Source organism: Cyanistes caeruleus, chromosome 4 (assembly GCF_971803275.1).
Source record: "Cyanistes caeruleus chromosome 4, bCyaCae1.hap1.1, whole genome shotgun sequence".
NCBI classification, from domain to species: Eukaryota; Metazoa; Chordata; class Aves; order Passeriformes; family Paridae; genus Cyanistes; species Cyanistes caeruleus.
The window spans coordinates 82,191,797-82,214,182 of NC_141704.1; the positions used below are offsets into that span (position 1 = coordinate 82,191,797).

A 22,386-nucleotide genomic window follows, 5' to 3' on the forward strand; every position below is an offset into this window, starting at 1 on the left:
TGTGTACCTGTGCTGGGTGACTCCTGCTCCCCTGGGCCTCCTGCAGCGCTCACAGACACACTCACACACGTTCACTGGATGAACAGGCAGGGTGGACACCAGCCCAGAAGGTTTGCTCACTCATCCTCGTGCACCCCCAGGCACAGCTGACAAGCACAGAGGCACCAGCAGCAGCCCTCAGAGACAGCCCCACAGACAGACAGACAGACAGACAGACACAACCCCTCCCTCCCTGACAGACAGACAGATGGAACCAAGCACTCAACAGCCCCAGTGCCACTGTGCTCCCAGCTGGGGTGCCTCTGGAGCTCTCACACATCTGCAGGCCACGAGCAGCCCCCAGGGGCTCGCCCAGCTCGGGGGGCACTGATGAGAGCCCTGCTTTGCTGGCTAATGAAGGCTGAGCCACACACTGCCTTTGGTCTGACACTGGCAGGGGACAGGGTGCAGGGAAAGGGCCCCATGCACCAAGGAAAAGTGAGTTTTCCTCCCTGACCAAGAGGAAAGAGGTCACATCAACACCTTTCCCAGTGACTCAGGGCCTGGCTGTTTTTCTCTCATTGCTTTGGGCACGGTGGCACAGCACAAATGGAACTCGATTTCCCCATTTGACACACAGCAAACAAACACTAATGAGCAACTTTATTTGCCTGGAGGAGGGGACAGCAGGCTGTTAGTCACCTTTACAGTACTCAACTCCAGGCTGTGTCTGCTGATGTGGAAAGGAAGGAAATGCTACTCTGTGCTTGGGGCTACTTTGGGGATGATATAGTCCAAACTTGCTGATTTTTATTCAACTCCTATAAAATCTATTTCAAATTATAATAGAGACTAATAATATTTACCATCTTAACATTTTCTTCTAAGGAGCTTAAAGGGTTTTGCAAACCCTAATAATGGTACTTTTTTAGCACAAGGAATAATAGCAGTCTCTACTGATGGGAAGACTGAGGTTCAGGGATCTAATCAAAATCCAAGGAATATAATCCACAGACCCTACATCCCAGGCCTCATATATTATACCATTTTTCATCCTACTCCCCAAAAGTCATTCTTTGTCTTGAAGAGAGCTGACACATGGTTGATGTGGTCTCTGCCTTGGAAGTTGTTTTTTTTAGCAAAAGATTAAAAAGCCCTCTTCTCTTTAGTTACTTAAGAAGTGGCATAAGGGTGCCCCAAAACAGAAAAACTGGATATTCCAAAAATAATTTTGGGAAAAAAAAAAATAATAAGAAAAAAATCTTCATTTTGTGTCTAGGAAGTTGTACAGCAGTCACTGAGAGGAAAGCTCTGAAAATGCAGCTTCAGAGTCATGCAATTTAAAGGTGAATTTGGCAGAAACTGCCTTTCTGAAGTTTTCAAACACACCAGCACAACCCCTGAACCCATGAACAACCATTCACTGCACAAATACACGTGAAATACTTGTGCTCCCATTCACACTCTTTTCCTCTCACACATGGATTTCTGCCATGTGGATTTGTAGCCCATACAGGCATCCAAACACACTCAGGGACACGGAGCACAGTTAATGGAGTGCACACTCAAACACCCACCCCTGCACACTCACATGCATCTTAGAGCTTTTGCTCTGGGAAATTCCTTTTCAAGAATCGGAAGTAAATGTCAAAAGTTAAAAACAAAAGACAAACCAGAACGTGGGGAAACCACACAAACAAAAGCAAGCACGTACCTACACACACACACACACACACACACACACACACACACTGTGGAGGCTGCCCACAACTACAGCTCTGGGTTTGCCTGCCCTGGTCTGCTGAACCTCTCAGATTTCAGGCTGATGAATCCATGGCTGCAGGTCAAACTGGACTGTGCCAGGGGTCTCCATCCTCCCTCCTAGCTGACCACAGTAAGAACTGACCCTTCACTCCAAGAGCAGCACCTGCCATGATCCTACACCCTTCAGCTTCTAAGGAGTTAAGCAGAAATATTTTACCTGCCCCTGACCAGTCTCAACATTTCCTATTAACAGAGCTAATTGGCGTTTTGGGGTTTATCGTTCCTGTCCTTTTCGGAGCCCAGGTGTCTCAGAACAAGACAAGACAGAGTACAGAAACACAGGGCAGGGCTGGCTCAAGCCCACAGACAGCGAGGAAGCAACAAATCCCCGAGGAGATGGGAGAAGTGTGTCTGAACATCTGCCTCACTCTGCTGGGGGAGGATGACAATCGTCCGGCCAAGGTGGGCTGCTACTTCCAAAGCCCATTTCCTACAAGGTGTAACATACCAAGTGCTGCTAGCAGGGAGGGAATCTGACAGGACAAACCGACATACAGAACATTCTCTTATTCAATAAGGGTTATAAAAAGTGCAAAGGGATTTCAAGAACATTTCAGAACAAACTCAATCCAGAGCTGCCGCTTATTTATCAGCGCATCAAAAAGGTTGTGCAAGTTTTTAGTAACAAACATTAGAAACTAGTAGCAAAGGACTTGCCTAGATAAAAAGAGAAGATTTAAACATGCCAGGTAACAAAAAGACGTGTGCAGAGATCTGTAAAACTGTATAGAAGGAAAGGATTCTTTAGAGGAAACAGAGGGACCATCACACAATGCTCTTCACAGCCCTTACTGAAAGAGCCAGGGCCAGCCCTGCTGCCTCCTCACCTAACACAGGTGCCTGTTTTTGGGCAGAGGAGTGCCCACATTTTTCATAGGCTTCTCTAAGGGAAAACTGGATTTTGGGCCTTGCCTGACATGAACTAGAGCTGAGAGAGAGCCTTGTCACTGGCAATTAAGCACAGCAGCACGCGCAGCCCTGGAGACTGAAGATCACAACAAGCAGCAGCAGCATGACTGTCTGGACAAGATGCTGAGAAGGAGTGTGATTTATGCTGCTTAAATTTGATGTCTGGGAGCTGGGTGTCTAGACAAACCTAACAAACCTAGACACTCACCAGTCACTGGTGGGCACCTCCAAATAGCAATTTATTTCCCTGTCACTGACACGTCCAGGGTGCCTGGGGAGGGAAGAATCCCTCACCACTAACAGCAAGAGGACACCTGGGTGTCTCTCTTCCTCTCAGACAATGGAAGTTAATGAGGAGAATCTGAGAATCTGAATTTCTTCAAAAGGACCCATTGGATTTTCCTGCAGCCTGGGATTTTTTGGCTATTTGTGTACCAAAGCACAAGGATTTCCTTCCTTTCTGTTTAGAATGCTTTTGTATGGATTCAAATACAGCAGTCAGGGAAGTCTTACTGGTGTTTAATAGGATCCATTTCCAATTAAACGTGCTTATTCATCCAGTGCCACCAACAGTTCTCCCTCTACGGATGAGAATTGACCTTTTCCACAATCTGAAGGCTGTTGTAAGTTTCCCTACTTTGATTGTGACAAGTGTGGCAGAGAAAAGGTTTTAATTTCACTCTTAAAAATTAACAACCTCAGCCTCATTGTAACATCCCTCTACAAAGTCAACCTGATACTAATATCCACCTAGTAAAAGGGTAACCAAAATTGTTTGCAACATTCTGTGGGAAGTGTTGTAAGCAACTTTTTTCATCCAGAAAGTAAGACATTTAAGAGGTACAAAATAAAAGTTCTTTTTTAGTTAAAAACTGTTTTCCATTCTTTCAAAAGACAAGGAAAATAAACTAGTTTAAAAAAATAAACTAGTTTAAAAAAATAAAATAAACTAGTTTAAAAAAATAAAAATTCATTTATTCAAAATCAAGATGTTACAGCTTGAATAAATAGTCCTGTTTCAGAATTAAAAAAAAAAAGAAAAAGAAAAAGAAAAAAAGAAATTGAGCAGAAATTAAACTAGAACCAAGATATGAAAATATTTTGTTTGGAAAGTTCCAAGTAAGGCATTTTTATTTTTCAAAATGCTGCCTAATTTTTTTCCCTAGACACAGCACTGAGTGAGAACTATGCTGTCACTTTTCTGCTTGCAATGTGTTGCCTTTACAGTACACAACAATTCCAAGATGGAATGTCTATTCAACAGCCATATAATTTTGGAAATTCACTACTAATTTGAATTCACTACTAATTTTCTGTTCCTTAACCTATTTGCAGCAATTTTCCTTCAATCTTCCTGTTTTCCTGGCCTTTATAAGCTGTTTCTTTCAGTGTAATTTTTGCCCATGCTCATAAACCCATCATAGTCTTTCTTTTGGAAATCTGTGCATTTCCTGCCTGTCCTTTGTCTATTTATCCTATAATTATAGGATAAATAACCCTATATCTCCAAAAAAAAGTGATATAGGAATTTTTTTTTTGCCTGGTGTGATTTATTTCCTGCACACCAGGTGCTCATTTCAGTCTCCATGGCTCACTCAGTCCTTCACCTGTCTGAGATGGGCACGAGTGGGGCCAATCAGTGCAATTCAAGAGATGGAGCAAATCAGGTTGCAAACAAACCAACAAAAAAGGGCTGGAGCTCTGGTGCTTTGTTTTCCTTTGGGATTTCTGCTTTATTTTTATTTTACCTACCTTATTTTATTTTATTTTTTTTTGTCAGTAATTATTTTCACATTTGAAAGGGAACATTAGGAGCAGGTCCCTCTAAGCAGAGGTGATTTGGTGTTTATTCCTGGGTGAGGAGGCACAGGGTGGGGATTCCTGTTTTGGTTCCCTCAGTTCCACCTCGAAAGAACTGACCTTTATCTCTCTGTGGGGTGGAGAGTATTGAACTGCCATGGGAAGCAGAGCATAACACTGGGCAGACCAAAGTGCTGGCCTGGGATTATTCGAGCAGCTTCCCATGGCACAAAGAGCTTTTTCACTTACACTCCACATTCCCCATCACTTTTCCTGCTATACAGTTTAATTCATGCCAGGCGGATTATGAAGGGGAGAAAATGATGCAACAGTCCAAAAAAAAAAGTCCTTTAAGTCGTTCAAAAAAGAAAAAAAATAAAATAGAAAAAAATTAAAAGCAAACCAAATAAAATGAAAAAAATAAAAAAAGAGGAAAAAAAAAAGGAAAAAGAGCTTCGAAACGAAACAAAAAATTCTGAAAATAAAAAAGAAAGGAGGGAGGGGGAGAGAGAAAAAAAAAAAATAAAAAAAAAAAGAAAAAAGAACCCGGGAAAGACAAATGAATGTTAGAGCAGGCACGATCATGGACAGACGCCAGCTACTTACGTTCACCTCGGTGATTGCTATATCAACAATGCTACCCACAACAATCAAGGCGTCAAATGTATTCCATGCATCACAGAAATAGTGCTGCATGTGGCAGAGAAGCCAAGGAGAGAGAGAGAGAGAGAGAGAGAGAGAGAGAGAGAGAGGAAAGAAGGAAGAGGAAGAAAGAATGAGAGAGAAAAGAGAGAAGGGAGAGAAAGAGGGAAAGGGAGAAAAGAGGGGGGAAAAAAAGTAAAAAGTAAAATAAAAATAAAACGAAAATAAAAACAAAACAAAAGCATGAAAGAGGGAGAGAAGAGGAAAAAAATAAGAAAAGAAAGAGGTTACGTGGGCATATTAAATAGTCTCTTACCACTCTACAGTATTGGTTGCTCAAACCTCTGTAACGTTTCACATGATGGAGGGGATCAACAAAAGCCTGGTTAGTCAGAAAGTTACACTCAAGCATGTCTACCTTTTGGAGGGAAAAAAAGCACACACACCCCAAACTCTGTGCGCTTTCACCAGTCACAGCCTTGGGGCCAGCTATGACAAGTGAAAAAGAAGGAGGCATTTTCCCCCCCTCCTTTTTTTTTCCCTGGGAGAAGGAGAAGGACGACGGCAAGTTCAATAAAAGCATGACTAGAGGGAAAAAAAACCAGAAAACAAAAAGAGAGAGAAAAAAAGAGAGAAAGAGAGAAGGAACAGCAGAGGAGGAGGAGGTGGTGGTATCCTGGGGAGGGTAGAGTAATACTCACATTAGTTTCACTGAGAATGACGTCTATAATGCTGCCAATTACGATGAGGAAGTCAAAAACATTCCAAGGATCACTAAAGTAACCCTACATAAGGAAGGGGCAGGCAGGATGGGGATTAAAAAGGAATGTTAGACAGACAAAAACAGTTCAAAATTACCATTAGAATTTCTGCCCTGATACCTCAAGGGGTTTTCCTCTTAAGTCTACTTGTTGTGTCTCTCAAGCTGTGGCCCAGGCCTGGGTTCTTCCCTGGCTGGTGTGAGCAGCCCCTCTCCAGCTCATGAGATTCCAGAGAAGCCACCCCTCCCCTCCAACTCTGAGACAGGGGCTGAAGGGAAGTCACACAGATCATTTTGAGCGTGGCTGCTGCCAGGAATGGGGCTTGCAGGACCAGCTCCTCCGTTCCTGGCAGCGCAGCACCCTTCCCGTTTGACTCGGGGGGGAGAGTACGGGAATAGCGCAACGAGGTTTCCTCAAAAAATGGGAATGTCGGTGTCAATCCCCCAGTCTGTGTTCCAGCTGCAGTGCCATGGAGGAGGAGAGGGCACAGCCAAGCTGGGGATGTGCTGTCTTAATCTCACCTTTCTCTTTACCCAGCCACAGGCAGTGTTAGGACTAACAAACAGTTCCTTTCAGTGATGCTTTAGGTCCTGTCTCAGCAACACAGAGCAGGACCGCTGTCTCTGTTACTCTGAGAGCACACCTGCACCACAAAATGCAGCTGTGGATGTAGCCTGGCTCGTCCTACCAGGAGGGGTGAGAATGGGAGCAGTGTTGGCTTTAGCATTGCTCAGAGCCAGACCTGCTGCTCACTCCTGCTGAAAGCAGCGCCCCAGCAGCGCTGTGGCCTTGGCTGTCCTGGAAAAGTGCTGGCTGATCCCTTCAGGGGCTATCCCAAACTTCTCATTGTCCTAAGCAGAGCTCAGGAGATGCCAATCAGCACTGCTTGGTTTTCTGGTGGATGGGCTGCAAGGACAGAGGATCCTTTTGGGGAAGGTCCTGCTCAGCCAGGAGATGAACCTCTGTATGTAAACTTCCTCTACAAGTCAATGTCATGAGCAAAGAAAATTCATCTTGCCTCACTGAGCACCTGGGCCAATCTCTTGCCCTTCTTCTACAGTCTTAAAAAGAGGCAAAGACACAAAGTCCTCCGTGCTCCTTTCATGTGTTTGGCTTTGTGAGCATGGGCTAATCTGAGCTCCCTGTTTCCCAGCTGCAGCTTGTCTCCTGTGAGACTGAACCCGAGCTGCACTGTGACTGCTATTCTTAGTCCAAGAGTCAGGTCATGGGTAAAGTGTGAGCCTGTGTTCCCAGGCACTGTTGCAGAAAGCAAAAAGGAGAAAAGAAAAAAAAAAAATTAAAAATGAGAAAAAAAATAAATTATCCCAGTACTGGCACTGTACAAAGTCAGGCTTGGGAACCTCAGATTACTGTGGGTTCAACCATCACAAGGAGCAGGAACTGGCAAAAAGTGTCTTCCTATCTGCTGAAACACTGCCTCCATGAGACTTTGAGACTCACAGTTATGAAAAACAGTACACTTTGGGCAAGGGAAAAAAAAACAAAAAGAAGAAAAAAGAACAAATGAAGCAGAAAAAAAGCCACTGCCCTGCTGGTTCCATGCCAGTGAAGGGAGCTGGTAGAGGGGACTTTGAAATCTTCTCCTCAAAACCAGAATAAAACACCTTTATTCTGCAGCCTGAAATAGGCAACTCTCTTAGCAGATCTACACTGGAAGGAGCAACCATCCCATGGGCAGACATTACTACACAATTAGCTACAACAGGGAGGAAGCAAACAGGAGCAAAAGCAAATTCAGAGAATATTATTATTCAGCGTCCAGCCTAGAAATACACAACAAATATTAGAATGAATTCAGCGGTGATGTCCAGCATCATTAGCAACCAGATGGACCTGGAATAAAACTGTAATTAGACTTCACCAAGAGGAAGGGGAGGGAGAGAACAGCAGATTAAATTGTAGAGGCAAACGCATTTTGAATAAATAAAGGACAGACACAGATCATACAGAGTTACACAAAGTGCCTTTGCAGCCTGGTGTGACCTTGGCAGACAGTGCACTTGCAGGATCAAAGAAGAGAGTAGAAGACAACAGACCCAATCCTCCTGCCCCTGTCCGTGGGCACAGTCCTGCAGAAGGCAGTGGCACTGCCCACGTGCCCAATGAATAAATGCCTTCAACAGCATGCTTCTCTTCTATTTCCTCTCCAATTGCATGGTTTAGGAATTAGTAAGGATTCCAGCAGGAATCCAAACAACTTTAAAAAAAAACCCAAGAGTTTGATTTTGGGCAGCTGCAAGGGTAAAGATCCAAAACGTGTTGTTTTGATGATGACTTTTAATGATTTTTGGTATTTTTGCTGTGATTGGCATGGTACTGCAAAGAATGTTTTTGGTGCAACCAAATTTACAAATTTCTTTTATTCCTGAGCAGCTTCTTACATAGAGCCCAGTAATCATTGCTCTGGTAAAACAGCATTTGCTGTTGATACAGAGCCCAGGTGACAAGTGGCACCAAATCCTGTCCTCAGATGACCACCAAAGCCAGTCAGTTGTAGATTGCTCCCAGGAGTAGTAATACAAACTCACTGGAAGCAATGGCACTGCACATCTCAGGAGAGATTCAGGCCTGGAAAGAGAAGGTCCCTTTTTCATTGCCATCAAAACCAGCTGTTTTGGACCTCTGGGAAGCCACAGTGTATCTGGAGTCACTCTGCTGACTTCAACAGTGTTGCTCCAAATTTACACTGCGAGTTCTTCCTCCTGGGATGCTCTACTGAGTCTCAGCAGCAAGATCCTTGCTTGGAAGTCATGGGGTGGTCTGCTCTGGGATCCCAGAAAAAGCATTATCCCAGTCTGTTATCGTGTGGCTGTCAGGGGAACTCAGCTCTTCTCTTCCTCCCGTGTCTCTTGGATGAGTGAGAGAGAGGAACCATGGATATCAGTGCAGTTTTACTCAACCCCAGCTCCAAAATGCCAGTGTTGAATTAAGGAAACACATGAATTTTAAAACCTTCCTTTCCTCCTCACCTGCTCCCTCTGTGTTTCAAACAGAAGGGTGAAAAACAGGAAGATATTATTCACAGTAAGAGAGCTCAAGGAAACAGAGGACACAGATGCTTCATTGGGGTGCAAGGTGGTGGAATCCTTGCCTGAGAAGCCACCCACCCTCCTTAGGGACCATTACCTACAAATGGCCATGTGGGACTCAGCTTTGGGTCAGACCTCACAACCTGGTCACAAGTTATGGGTGTGTAATGAGAGGGAGCTACACCCCTCCAGGACCTGCCTCTTGTGACCTCAGAGTCCCTCTTCAAGCCACATTCCTCCCTGGAGTGTACCAGGGTGGCTCATGAAAGACAAACTGAATGAAGGAAGAGCTTTCACTCTAATAAAGAGGTTGTATTTCCAAAATATTTTTTCCCACCAGAAAGTTCTGCATACTTTTCCCAAGAGGGTGGAGGTCTGACTGGAAATGAATTGATGGCACTGTTTGTTTTTGCAGTACAGGAATTTAGAGTGTGATACCATATTTTACCCATAAAGGGAGAAGCCTGACCCTGCTTTAGCTCTAACTGCATGCCACACAATGGCATCCTCAGGGAATGGTAGTCCCCCTCTCTTGTGGGATGTCTTTGGAGATCCATGAAGCTTTTGGGGAGAAAAGAGGACAGAGAGAGACCAGGAGGATTGGATTGAATATTCAGGAAGCATGAAATAGCCCCACCAGTAGAGCACATTTTTTTCCCCATTTTTTTTTTTTTTTTTCCCCCCAAAGGTAGCAAATGATAATGTATCACCACATGATCAATAAGTTAATGAAAGGCTGAGCATAAATATGCAGTAGCTGACTGGAATGGAATCTCATTTGTGCAAGAGGAGCAGACATTTCAGAACGAGCGTGCCAATCACTTTTAGGTTTCCTAGTTGCTGATATTAGCTGTTAAAGAAACTGGTTTATTTAGGTGCTAGCTGAGGCATTGATGTCTCTGGACATCATTTCTTCTACTTTTTGTGAATATGAGATCCTAAACAGGACACCTAAGAAGCCTCAATGATGACAACAGGCAAAATTGCCGAAGGGAGTCTGAAGCTCAGAGTCACCTGGAGCCCATATTAAGAATATTTGGTAGCTGGAATGCATCCACACTGAGGCACACAAGTCCTCAGGGGAAGGGTGCTGTTGAGTCATGGTGCTGGCTGGGTTTTGAGCATCGAGCCCTGTGGGACCTGCAGGGTCACTTGTGTGTTTGTTTTTTTATCTGCTTAGTCACAGGTTTTCTTTTCTGCCTCTTCTGAGGCGGCTGCAAAAATTTAGCAGGTCCCTCTGAGAAAAAAAATCTCTAAAGATGAGGAGCACATCAAGGGCAGGGCTGATCACTGGGTGGGATGGTCCCCAGTGGAAGGTGATGCTGCAGCAGGAAAAAGGGGAAGGACATGCATAGGTGCATGTTTGTATTTATGAATACAGGAATGAAGCATCGAGGAGGAACTAAGACACAGAGATAACTGCACAGCCTGCAAGGAGGGCAAACTGCAGGATGACCTTGCTTCTCTGAAATAATCCTGAGTGCTAAAACAACAGAAAGGAGCATCAAGTCTAAATTAGATGAAGAGAGTACATGGGAAGGAGAGAAAGGGGCTGATACCCTGATACTCAATGGGATTGCTTAGCAAAAATTTCCTGCTGATTGTAAAGGGCAAAGCAGACTTTTCTGGGGATTCAGCCAGTGCTAGTCTGGCTGATGTTTAGTTAACACAAGGATTCGTTTTTGGAAATGCTGTGGGCTGTTTTGGGCTGTGGGAGTCAGTTCTCACACTTCATTAAAAGAGGCTTTCCCTGAAAGTACTTTTGCAAAAGGGACAGTTTTGAACCAAAGGACATTTACATGGTTCCATGGCTCTTGGCACACGCTCTCAACAGCAGATTTTGGGGGATTCACGTGTGCCCTGAACAATCTCACACAGCTACAATAGCTCCTGACACGGAACGGAGATGAGTGTCAGATGCAAATTCTGTTGTGCTGAGATACCATTTAGCCATAACAGCAATCAGGGAAATTAGCAGAACCTAATAGAGAAGGAATCAAGTGGAGGATGCAGCTGCTTGGAGTTCCTGACAGGCTGCAGGAAAACAGCATCTATTTGCATACTATCTATCAACTCTCATCCACTGATGGATTAATTCTGAGACAGAGTCCCTGCAGTTCACCTACCAGTCACTGGAATGAGTCACTGCTGCAGGGAATTAAACAAGGCTCCCTTCTACTCCTTCAAATCTTTCCACAGACAGGCAAAGGAAAGAGGAGCATTTCATCACTCCAGACTATTCTGGTGAGTTCTGAAGGAGCCTCATGGCTCTTTGCTAATACTGTAAGGGAACAAGACCAATTTATAGCCCAAGAGGGAATGTTGATGTTTTCCTTTATCCTCCCTCACCTGTTTCATGCTCTCTCTCACAATGAGGGCACCTGTGAAGGCAGACAGGTGTCCCTTGGGGTCTGAGGGCCTGCTTGGACATCCTGAACACTCTGCTTGACAGAAACAAAAGAGTTGGGGGACCTGAATGTCTCTGTGATCTCAAAAAAGACCTCAGATGTTTATTTCTAGGTTGGAGGTACCTTGTTACTGACCCCTTTGAAGTGGGAACCCTCTGATTATTGTTTGAGATCCTGTAGGTCCTAAAGCAAATTAGAGGTCTCACTTGTGCTTCTTGGGAACAAATATCTCCATTAGAGGAAAAAAACCCAAAAAAAAAACCCCACTGCCTGAACCAAGGTTCCCAAGCCACTATTTGACAAACATTAATATTTATGGAGGCTGCAAATAGAGAATCTCTCTTTTATTCTCTAACCTAATGATAGTTGATAATGTCTGGAGGACACGACTAGAAAAGACTGTATCGTGTCTGTGAACTGAGAATTCCCATTTCCAGATTTTGCAATCCAGTTCATTTCACCAGAACTGTATTTTCTAAAGAGCCCCATGAGTGTCTCCATGCACATCTACACAGACCCATTGGATGGTTTGGGCTGGAAAGGACCTTAAAGATCATCTAATTCCAATCCCTGCCATGATCAGGGACACATTCCACTACACCAGGTTGCTCAAAGCCCAACCCTGCCTGGTCTTGAACACTTCCAGGGATGTGGCACCCACAACTTCTCTGGGCAGCCTGTGCCTGGACCTCACAGTAAAGAATTTTCCCCCAGTACCTAATCTAACCCAGCCCTCTTTCATTTTAAGGCCATTCCCCACTGTCCTGTCACTGTGTCCTTGCAGGTGCTGAGGGTGGTGGCACTTGGTGGCACAGCCACCTTACATCTCCCCCTGTTCCATCTGCTGTAAAGTGGTTAGAAATACACAAACTCTCAGCCATGGGGGAGGCTGGAAATGCAACCTTCTGGTCCCAGGTCCTCCAAAAACCAGGGAAGAAGCAGGGCAAAGGCAAGATGGAAGGATTTGTTATGAAAGCATCTCTTAGACACAGCAAAGAGTGCATTTCCAGGCAACATGCTGAGAAGGCCTGAGGAAATGATAGCAGTAAAGCATGCTGAAACCAGATGATTCAAGTAGCTGATCCTGATGTGATTTTTGGCCTGGATTGCTCTTAACTGCCTGTGAAGGAAGGGTGAGTAATGCCTCTGGACAATAATGACTAAGGCCTCCTTGATATAAATGCATGAAAATGGTGGCAGAATAGCTGAAAGCTCTTTTATAAATTTTGCTGTCCACCTAGAAAATGAGAGAGACATTCTTGACCTTCCCACAGGTATATTGTGGCACAGCAATACCCCATGAGGAGTTAGGCCCTTTTTCTCATGAACAGTAAGCTCACAGCAGTCATTTAACAATTACTGCCCTGCAGCCAGAAACCAGGCTTGTTCTCAGTGAAGGGAAACAAAATCAGCACCAGTTTTACCAGAAAGACTGAAAAGTGAATGTGATGGGTGAACAGATCTTTTGCCACAAAGGGCATTCCACGAGAACTTTGCTGTCCAAGTCCATCTGGAAGAAGCTGTGAGTGCTCCAAGAGTTTGGAAGGTCTACAAGCAGCATGTCTCGATGAGAGCCAGTAAATAACTCCTGAAGGCAATAAACCAGCCCAGCAATACGAAACAGAAAAGAGCTAAAGGATGGGCTTTATTGTCTCCTAAAGCAGGGCTGACATCCCAGCCCAGGCAGGAATGATTCAAAAGAAGGAAAGCTCAGCCTGTAAGAACAGAAGTGCCACATCTCACAGAGCAAAGGTCACTTGGAGTTGTGGGAAGACAGTGGCAAGGAGTGGGTGAAGAAGCATTCTGAATATGGGGCTGGACTTGGAATAGCTTCCCTCTCTGCCTATGGAGCAGGGAAGAGGCTGTGGACTGCTCTGAGGTGGTTGCTGAGTGGATTGTGGATATTGACTGGCAGAAAGGCACAATGTTCAAGAAACAGCAAGGCAGGTATGAGCAGTAGGTTTTTACATGGTTTATTCTGTCATAAAAGGCTTAATTGTGTGTGGATTACAGTAGGTAATAAAATAATGCTTATTTTTATGCAATCCATCAATCATAACTTGCCAAAAGAGGGTGATTACTCTCGTTCTGCTCTTGGGGAAGCAGAAACAAAGAAAACTGAAGTTTCCAAGGTCTCCAAATCCAGATGCATGAGAGAAGGGAGATCACCTCTCTTAGATGTCAGCCAGGTGACCATTTGCCAGTGGAAATGTCATTTCTAACATGATGGCTGGTTCCTAACAGGCACTGTATCACACTCTGTTATCTGCTACCACTCTTATGTGAAGATTCACATCTCTGAGAGCTTTCTGACCCTTTAAAACAACCTCACATGAAGTGATAGAGGGCTGGGATTTTTTTTTTTTTTTTTCTGAGAGGGAGAGCAAGTTGCTTTTCCCTGGCACTGGTCCCTTTCCCAGGCTGCTGCTGCTGCTGTGAGTGAGGCCCTGCTTCACCATCCCACTGGGCTTTTAACACCGTGTGGATAATTTTCTGTATTAAATAATTAAGTGCAACAGCTAATACACTCCTTCCCACACTGTTGCATTGTGCAGTCATATAATTATTTTCTGATCATTTATAACGCCTTTAAAACCCCCAAGTGCCAGACTGAAAATACATCTGTCATAATGTTGCAGCAATATGCAAATTCTCAGCGTGTGTTTGCTGTGAAGGAAAAGGTCCTCAATCATTGAAGCTCTTACACAGCTCCTTTAACAACCTTTCCTGCCTGCTGAATTCCCCATTGATCCTTCAGAAAGCTGGAGGATTGCACAGCTCTGGCTGATCATTGTTAGAGATTTCATCCATTCTCTCTAATAATTAGAGGATCTATTTGCAGAAAATTGCTGGCCTTGTCCTCCAGGAAAGAGAACATCCTGCATTTAAACAACAGATGTAACATGGGGAGCAGCAGATCAAACAGCCTTTTTGTCCCTCACCTACTGTTTCCACCACAACATGAAAGGACAAGTTCTTTTCCTGAAGAGGGAAGTTTGTTCTGGGTACTCATTTGGTTCTTGGCCTCTTTCTTAGGGGCAGCAACATAGAAACCAAATAAGGTGCGCTCTGCTCACGTCTCTGTGGCAGATATATTTATTCCCACAATAAAATGGGAAAGAGCCACGTTATACAGGATGTCAGCCTGTAGGTTTTGATGCTTCCTGACCCAGATTCAAGTAGAGTTATGAGCTAGGATCCAGGGTGAAAGTTTCATTTCTCATCATCCATCTCGTTTCTTCTGTTACATTCACCTACCAAGTGTTTTTCACACTGCATGACTTGTTTAGGTTCAGTCACGCCTATGCCATCTCTGAACATAAGCATATGCACAATAGAACAACTTTAGTCTGGCACTACTTTCTTCTCCTTTAAAGTGTTTGGAAGGGCCAGATTTCCTCTCCCACACACGCCCAGGAACTGGTGAGGAGCTCAGTGAAATCTAGAAGCCATCAAAGAGGATTCCCTGCGCTTTCACAGGGTAGAGAAGGAAGATATCTGCTAGCTAACTCCTCATTTGTAGAAACTGTTGCTAAATCTACCTCATCCCTGAGCAAATTTCATTCTGTTGCAAATTTTCTTTCTCTGTATTAGCTGGGAGATTTATTATTCAAGGCTCTACTCGGTGGGCCAGCAGTCTAAAGCACCAGGATGTAGTTCTTCTTTCTCTCTAAATTTCGCTGCCTTGTGATGTGTTGGCAGCACTCTTTCCTGAGCAGTTTAGTTTTTAAGTACCTGGAATAACAAATCCAGGCTTTGGCTCTTGGCTGGTGGGGTCTCCCATGGTCAGTGAGAAAGCCTCAGTGCCCAAGTGCTGGGAGAATGCTGTGGCACACACTGGGCTGCAAGAGGGTCTTTTTCTTTCTTAGCCTCTCTTTTCCTTCCTTTTCCTGGGCATAATGGGCAGATAGAAATTCTGTCAGGCAAGCAGCTTCCAGGAGCCACTCTACCAGCTGACTGTGTTTATAAAGGACTGGGCAGACCTGGTCATCCATGTTCAGAATAATTATTCCAAGTATTTCTTCCCACCAAAGTCACCTAAAAGTGCTGCTCTGATTTACAGTACTTGTAGCATTTACTTTTTCTGGAAGGGTTAGAAAAGAGGCTCCTTCTTCCTTCCAGAGCTATGGACAGGAAAGACAGCATGATCAAATCTCTACATGATGTGTATGCTGTGCAGAATTCCCTGGAATCCTGGCAGACAGGTAATCACAGCTAGGAGAAAGCAGAGGAGTGATTAATGCAGGGTTAGGATTTTTTCACTCCACTTTTCCAGTTTATTTCTAAAATCCTCGAGGCTGGTTCAGTAATTCCTGGAGAGCCTCGGGCTGACTGCACATGAAATGTGGTATCTGGTGTCTTTATCTGGGCATGGCAAAGACATCAGGGGGTTCTGGTCCTGTGGCAGCTGCTGGAGCAGCTGAGAGTAATTCCAGCTGGGCTGCTGTGGTATGGGAAATCCAAAGGAATATACAAGACACTCAGATTTCACCCCCAACAAAATTTGGGGTGAAAAAGGAAAGCCTTTCTGAGGTAAGCTGATGATGCATTTTGGAACAGGGCTGAGTTTAATCCACAGAAATAGGGAAACATACTGTACCCAACTTCTACTGCAAATTATTCTGATGAGATGGTACACAAGGAGGCTCTGTGGTTGAGATTCTAATGTGTTTGAACATGGAGACCTGGGATGCCTGCCAGGGAACTTCAATAAAATGTAGGAGCACAAAAAGATGCTCATTAGCTTAAAAGGTATGGGTTTTAATTCAGTTTTTAATTTTCTAAAAATCTCTTCCCATGTTTATTTTTTATTTCAGTCCTGTTTCTGTTTTTCTTTTCCTTGCATTACTTTTTTGTCCAATCACTTCTTCCTCCATTTTATTAATACTTTACTATTTCAAGGTCTTCAATTTATTTTTTTTTCTTTCTGCCTTTAAGGATATTTTATCTTTTCCCACTCTTCATTTTCTGTATAGCATTTTTTCCTACATGGACTTGGGTTTTCTCTCTTTTCCTGTTGTTTTAGTTCTTTCCTTTTGTGCAGCCAACAGCATTACCTGATCATTCCTAGTTCTCTCCATGCTCATTGCTTCTTTCCCAACCTTAAGCAGAGCTCACTCTTCCTTTATGTTAAATGATGTATATCATTCCCCACCCACAGGTTTTGACACATGATCAGCTTTCTCACGCTTTCCTTTGCCTTTTAAAGCATTTCTTTCACCCAAAGCCAGGCTGGTGGTTGGAGACTGACCTTCCTCTTGCAGTGGGTGCATGACTCAGTCATCAAATACTCCACACAAAAGATCATACCCGAGCTGAGGAAACAATTTAGGTGGCTACCAAGGTTAAGGACCTGCCAAAACCAGCAAAGGAAATCTGTAAAGTAAAATCCACCTGGCAACCACCACCTCTGGCCACACAGCACCGTGTGGAGGGAGGCAGCTGCTCACATTTACACGACTTGAACCACTAATTTATGCTCTGCATCCCAGAGCTTGTGGTTTCCAGCTAAATACGACTCCTGTTGCATGAAGCTGATGTGTTGCTCTGCTCTGAGCAAAAGACCACTCAGTTGTAATCAGGTTTTTTTTTTTTTTTAATCAGTGCAGAATGTCTTTACTTCCCTTTTTCTGTATAAGTTGGAGAAATAAAACACTGTGATGAATGATGTCAGGGCAGCATCCTAAGATATACAGGTATTTCTACATGTGCTAGAATGAAGAAGTACAAAAAGCATTAGATTCCCAAAATTAACCAACACTGTTCCTGTGGTGCAAGAGGATAACATGGATATAAATTTCAGGTGTTTGTGAAAATGTTGAAGCCTGTATCCTGACCAAGGAATAACAGATTTTGGTTTTGGTGAGAAAGAAGAATCCAAGTAGTATGAAGCAGCCAGTGTGACTTCAGGAGAAACTGCTCAAAGATCTGTTTATAGGCATAAATGCATGAGAAATGTACTGGTAAAAGGGGAACAAAAACAGATGAGTCATTTTGCAGGTTTTGGAGGAGATATCTGTACATCAAATGCATGATAAACGCTGACTGAGAGGAGCTTAAAGAGGAATAAAGAAGTGCAAATGCACCAGGGGAGAAAGAAACACTGAGCACACAGACCCATCAGTGCTTGGGGGCTAAGAAATATCCACGGGTGGCACTTGTGAGCTCCACTGCACAGAGGGTCACAGCTCTCCCTGGGACCTCACGGCACTGTGTGCCTTGTGCTGAATGCAAAGCTTGTTTGAAACAGCCCACTGAAGCCTGAACTCTGCTTTGAGCACAAAAATGATGTGTAAGAATGGCAGGAATGCAGAGTAAAGCAGCAGTGATAAATGAGGGACTGAAGTGAGTGTCTGAGCAGGACAGGTGGCGTTGTTACAGGCTGCTCTACAAGCAACATCCATAAACACCCAGGGAGGAAAGGTGCTGACAGTGTCTGGTAAATGGAATAGACTTGTGATCTGCAGTCTCTCTGATAGTCATCATTCCACAGAGGAAATCTCCAAGATTCCCTTTCCACAGGCAGGCAGGGATTTGACAGAATCTGTGATCATGTGCTTTGCTTTGTGGATAGCAGTAGTTCCGTGGATATGTCTTCCCTAGTTTGAGATGACAGGCACAGCAGGAGAAAACTCATAGCTCTTGGATTAGTGGTCCTGCCCTAGCTAATAAAGGGACAGATGAAGTATTTCCTGAAAGAAAAAGTAGATGTGGCTGATCAGGAAAACAGCCCATTCCAGGGAGCTGGAAAGATCTGAAATTCCTGGAGGAATATCCATCCTCACATTAGCATGTGCATTGACAGATGGTGAAGCTTCATATGAGTAGGAATTTTAAGTCACTGCCTTTAACTTGAAAAGATAAACCCCAGGCAGGTTTTGTAGAGCAGCTGGCCCTTCATGGACTGGTTCTTGTGGGGATTTCTTCTTTAAGAAGCTGGAACAGTGGTAGCTGTGAGCACCACAGACAGCACAGCACCTCATTCCCTTTAGTAGTTTTCTCTGGAAAAAGCCTGAAGCAGCAGCAGCAGCAGCAGGAGCTTTCTCCATGCAGGAACTGGAAAATAGCTCAGCAGACTGGCTGGAGAATTTATAAAATTAGAAAAACAAAGCAGCAAAAGGCCTTGGCTCAACAGCATTACTTTTAGACTGTCTGTGTCTTTGAAGTAACTAGTCTTGAATCAGTTTATGAGCACCAGCCAAGACAAACACTGAGGTCCAGTTGGGAGTTTTGCTTCAGAGCAGCATATTCATGCTCTGTAAGGAGATGCAGGGCATGTAGTGGATGTTTTCTTTATCAGCAGCTTTAACCATCCCAAATCTCTCCAGCTCACTGCTAGCACACCCTCCTGACAAAAACTGCAGACATGGATGGGCTGCCTGACACGGTGCTTAGATCAATCCTGCAAAAAATGTGGTAACTGACCCTCTGCAGCAGGAGAAGTGTCACACACCCCCAGAGGGTTCTCAGAAGCCCTGTCCCAGCCCTGGCATGTGCTGAGTGTGCCACAGCAGCAGCTGCTCCAGCTGATGTGCCCCTCGTCTCTGTGGCCTCCCAGGAGACCAAGTAAAGCAAAACACTGCTCACAGAGGATGGCCAGCCAAAAGGACAGGATTCAAAGGGACTTGCTGACCAGAGCAGCCAATCTCAGCAGTTTGTTTAGTTAGGAAAGCCCTTGTCTTCCTACCCCCATCACATATTTTCTGTAAGTGTTAGGAGACGAGCCCTGACTTGCACTTGGCTCCTTGTTGCTACATCTGGCCTTTCAATAAGTGAAGCTCCCACCACAAGAATTAGGGGCAGGGCTGGATTATCCATGCTGGTTCTTTGTAGACAGGCACACATGTGAACCTGCTTCTTCTCTGTGCAACTGATTGTGTTTGCTTTTTCCACCCCTAGGACCAAGAGGAGCAAGTCAGGAGGACATCTCACAGAATGGGAATGAAGAAATAAAAAAGGGATGCAGTAAAAAAACCCCATTCAGTCAGGCTGCCACCTTTTCTGTTGTTATGCAGGTGATACACAGGTAGCATTGCATTTAGTGGACCTTGGCAGTGGTAGGTTAACAGCTGATGATCTTGGATGATCTTGATGATTTTCCAACCCCATTTCCAATTGAATCTGTGCACCTGTAATAGTGGATGCCACACCACGGGCAGCAGCAGGAACTCTGCAGATTTGGCTTCCCCTAGAGCTGCTCCACTTGGGCACATCCCTGAGGTGACTTCTGTGAGAGGGCAGCTCCCAATACCTCAGGGATCTGTCCTAGTTCCCTTTCCAGCTCTCCCTGGTGAAGGTGGGAATAAACAGCAGCTTGTTCCACCTTGTGCAGGTGGAGAGAGCCTCGTCCCCCCGTTGCTGCTGCTGCAGACCCTTTGTTCCACAGTGCCTTTAGGAAGTGGCTGTGCAAGGGAGAGCTCTGTGGTGCCTGCTTCAGAGTCACAACCCAGCTCCTGCTTGTCTTGCTGCAGTTCAAGGTTAAGCTGCAGCATCCACGACTGGGTTAAGCACCCAAAAAAAGGGGAGAAAACAGACTGAATGTTGCCAGCTTCAATTCTGTGCTCAGTTCTGTTCTGCCACATTCTCCTGGGGCTTGTCATTAGAACACAACATCTTCAGCTAACCAAGTTTCCTCCTCTCTTGTTGTCAGTCAAAAAGCTTACAGCTCTTTTTTCCTAGGGTATTCTTCAGACAGAAAAGAGTGATGTTTGGGCACAAATTCAAAACGAGACAAAGCAGCTTAAACAAAAGCTGCTTTGTGTTTTATTGCTCAGGAAATGAGAGGAAAATCTCTCTGCAGCATTTCATCTTGCCATTTCCCACCTGGGGAGCACTAATAACACTCAGCATCTCATTTCTTTCTTGGGGGGACTTGGTGGGTTAGAGGGGATAGCTGATGAGGTTCTTCCAGGTGACAAAGAAATGCTTTTGGACTTTCCCAGCTGGTGTTCCTGGAGACAACTTCCATCTGCAAATGTAGTTTGGCCACAAGGTCTAGCCAAGCAGAAGAGGGAGGTAACTACTTTCTCCATGCTGGAAACTTCCACTGCAGGACATATTCTAGGCAAGTTCATCTTCAGTAGTGGTGTGCAAGCTGAAGAGAAGTTGGTGCTCTCCAGGGCTGGTCCACATCAGTCCCAGTGGTCATCTGGGAGAAAGGGTTTCCTTCTTTGGAGAGCAGGGAATGAAGGCTGCAGCCAATTCCTCGTGTGGAACAATGAAAAGCTGCACAAGGAATTTGGTGTTTCCAAATCTGAGTCTCTGAGCTGGTGTTTAACATCATTCAGAGTGAATATGCTGCAGGAGGAAAGTCTTTTTTGCTGTGTTACCTCTTTTCACAAGGTCAGTCCTGATTTTCTTCCCTGTAATCCTTTGCTTCAGTTTTTAAAATGTTGGGTTTTTTTCTCTTTTTTTCATTAAGGTATTTAATTAAAATAGAAGTATGAGTTAGTACCATCTTTGGTATACAGGCCAGACCAGCATTTGAAATATTTATTGTTAATGCTGGCTATTCTTTCACCTGAGGTTGTTGTTTGAGTCCTAGCTCAAAGTATTTCATTAAGACTCTACTCATCATAAGGAAAATTTCTTTTTTACTCTCATTTTTGCTATAGTGTAGTAGCTGGGGATTTATTTAGGAAATTACAGAATCATGGAAAATTGGGCTGAGAGGGGCTCTGTGGTCTATTCCATTTGCCTGTGTCAAGACAGATCATAGATTCCTAAACTGTCATGAATTAAAGATTCCCCCAACTTAATTTTTAAATCCTCAAACTATAGAGATTCCACAATTACTTTAGGAAATATGTTTCAATGTTTTGCCACCCAGAGATCCATGCTTACCCTCAGCTGATATTTTTTTCAGTAGTTTTTTGTGCAGTAAAAGTTGAAAAGGAGATAGAACAGAGGAAAGTAAACCACAGGAAGTAGAAAGGACTTCCAATATCATCAATGCCATTTCATTACTGTTAGAAGCAAGGTAAAGCCTTCCTATGTACAGAACTCAGTATTTGAGCTGGTTGAACTTCTCCCCTAAATGTTCTAAACAAAATTCTGCTGAGATTCTCATCCTCCTGAAAGTTAAGAATCTCCTGCAAAGCAGAACTGCAAAATCAGAACATTATAAAGCCTGTGAGATGCACTTCTGGGTACATGGTGTGCAGATAAAACTTTTATGAAGCGACAGAAAATTTGCTTGCTAACAGACATGGTGAAGTCTCAGAAATGAAAAGTAGATCTCTCCTGAAAATGAAAATCCCTGCTGAAACAGATAATGATGCTTCTAAATTTCCCAGGATGGTGTTTGAGATCTCATAAAACAACTCCAAAACCCAGTCCTCAGCAGGACTGCCAAGATGCTCCTAACTTCCAAGAGAACTACACCTGAGGTAGGATATTGGGCTTGGGTGAAAAGGAAAATTGTGACTATTACAAGAAGTCCTAGAAAGTAAACTTCTTGCTAAAAGGAAGAGAGAAGCTGGGTGGAAGTAAAGTCAACATGGAGTTGAAAAGAAAAGAAAATAAGGGCAAATTCAGTAGAAATGGAGAGCAAAGTTTCTGAACTGAGGATGAGGAAGAGGTTGGATTACACCTGGGAAGAGCTAAATTCAGTGATCCCCTAACTTTAACATGAAGAACAAGCATGACTTTATGCCAGACACAAAAGTTCTCATTTTTACCAATGTCATAACTGATGCTTCAGAGAACATCTTGCCCATCTCCACAAAGTTTCAAAGCATCCTTCAAGACACAACCCCATGTGTCAAGGTACCACTGAAAGTATGAAAAGACATGAGGGAACTGTATTTAGGTATCTGGATTCAACTTTTTATGACACATCACTGAATTTAAACCCCACAGAAGAAAATCTTGGGTAATTCTGTGAGGTCAGGATCTTTGTCCTTGTCCTGCAGCTGCTGTGAGAACTTAGCTAGAAGAGCTTGGAGGTTATAATCATACCCCACAGCAGCTATACTTGCATAATATCATGGCCCAGTGCACAGGGCAATACTT

At 44.1% G+C, this 22,386-nt stretch overlaps 1 protein-coding gene across 6 annotated transcripts in view; it reads right to left on the minus strand.

Annotated features, from left to right (window-relative positions):
* CACNA1C (calcium voltage-gated channel subunit alpha1 C) overlaps window positions 1-22,386 on the minus strand; it is a 461,478-nt gene that overhangs the window by 43,681 nt on the left and 395,411 nt on the right. For 3 of the 6 annotated variants that reach the window (XM_086886085.1, XM_086886084.1, XM_086886083.1), the window contains exon 28: window positions 5,119-5,202. In XM_086886085.1, coding sequence (XP_086742211.1) covers window positions 5,119-5,202 — 84 coding nt within the window. Of the gene's footprint in view, window positions 1-5,118; window positions 5,203-5,855; window positions 5,940-22,386 lie in introns of all 6 variants that reach the window. The other 3 variants (XM_086886089.1, XM_086886086.1, XM_086886088.1) reach the window with 2 other exon arrangements.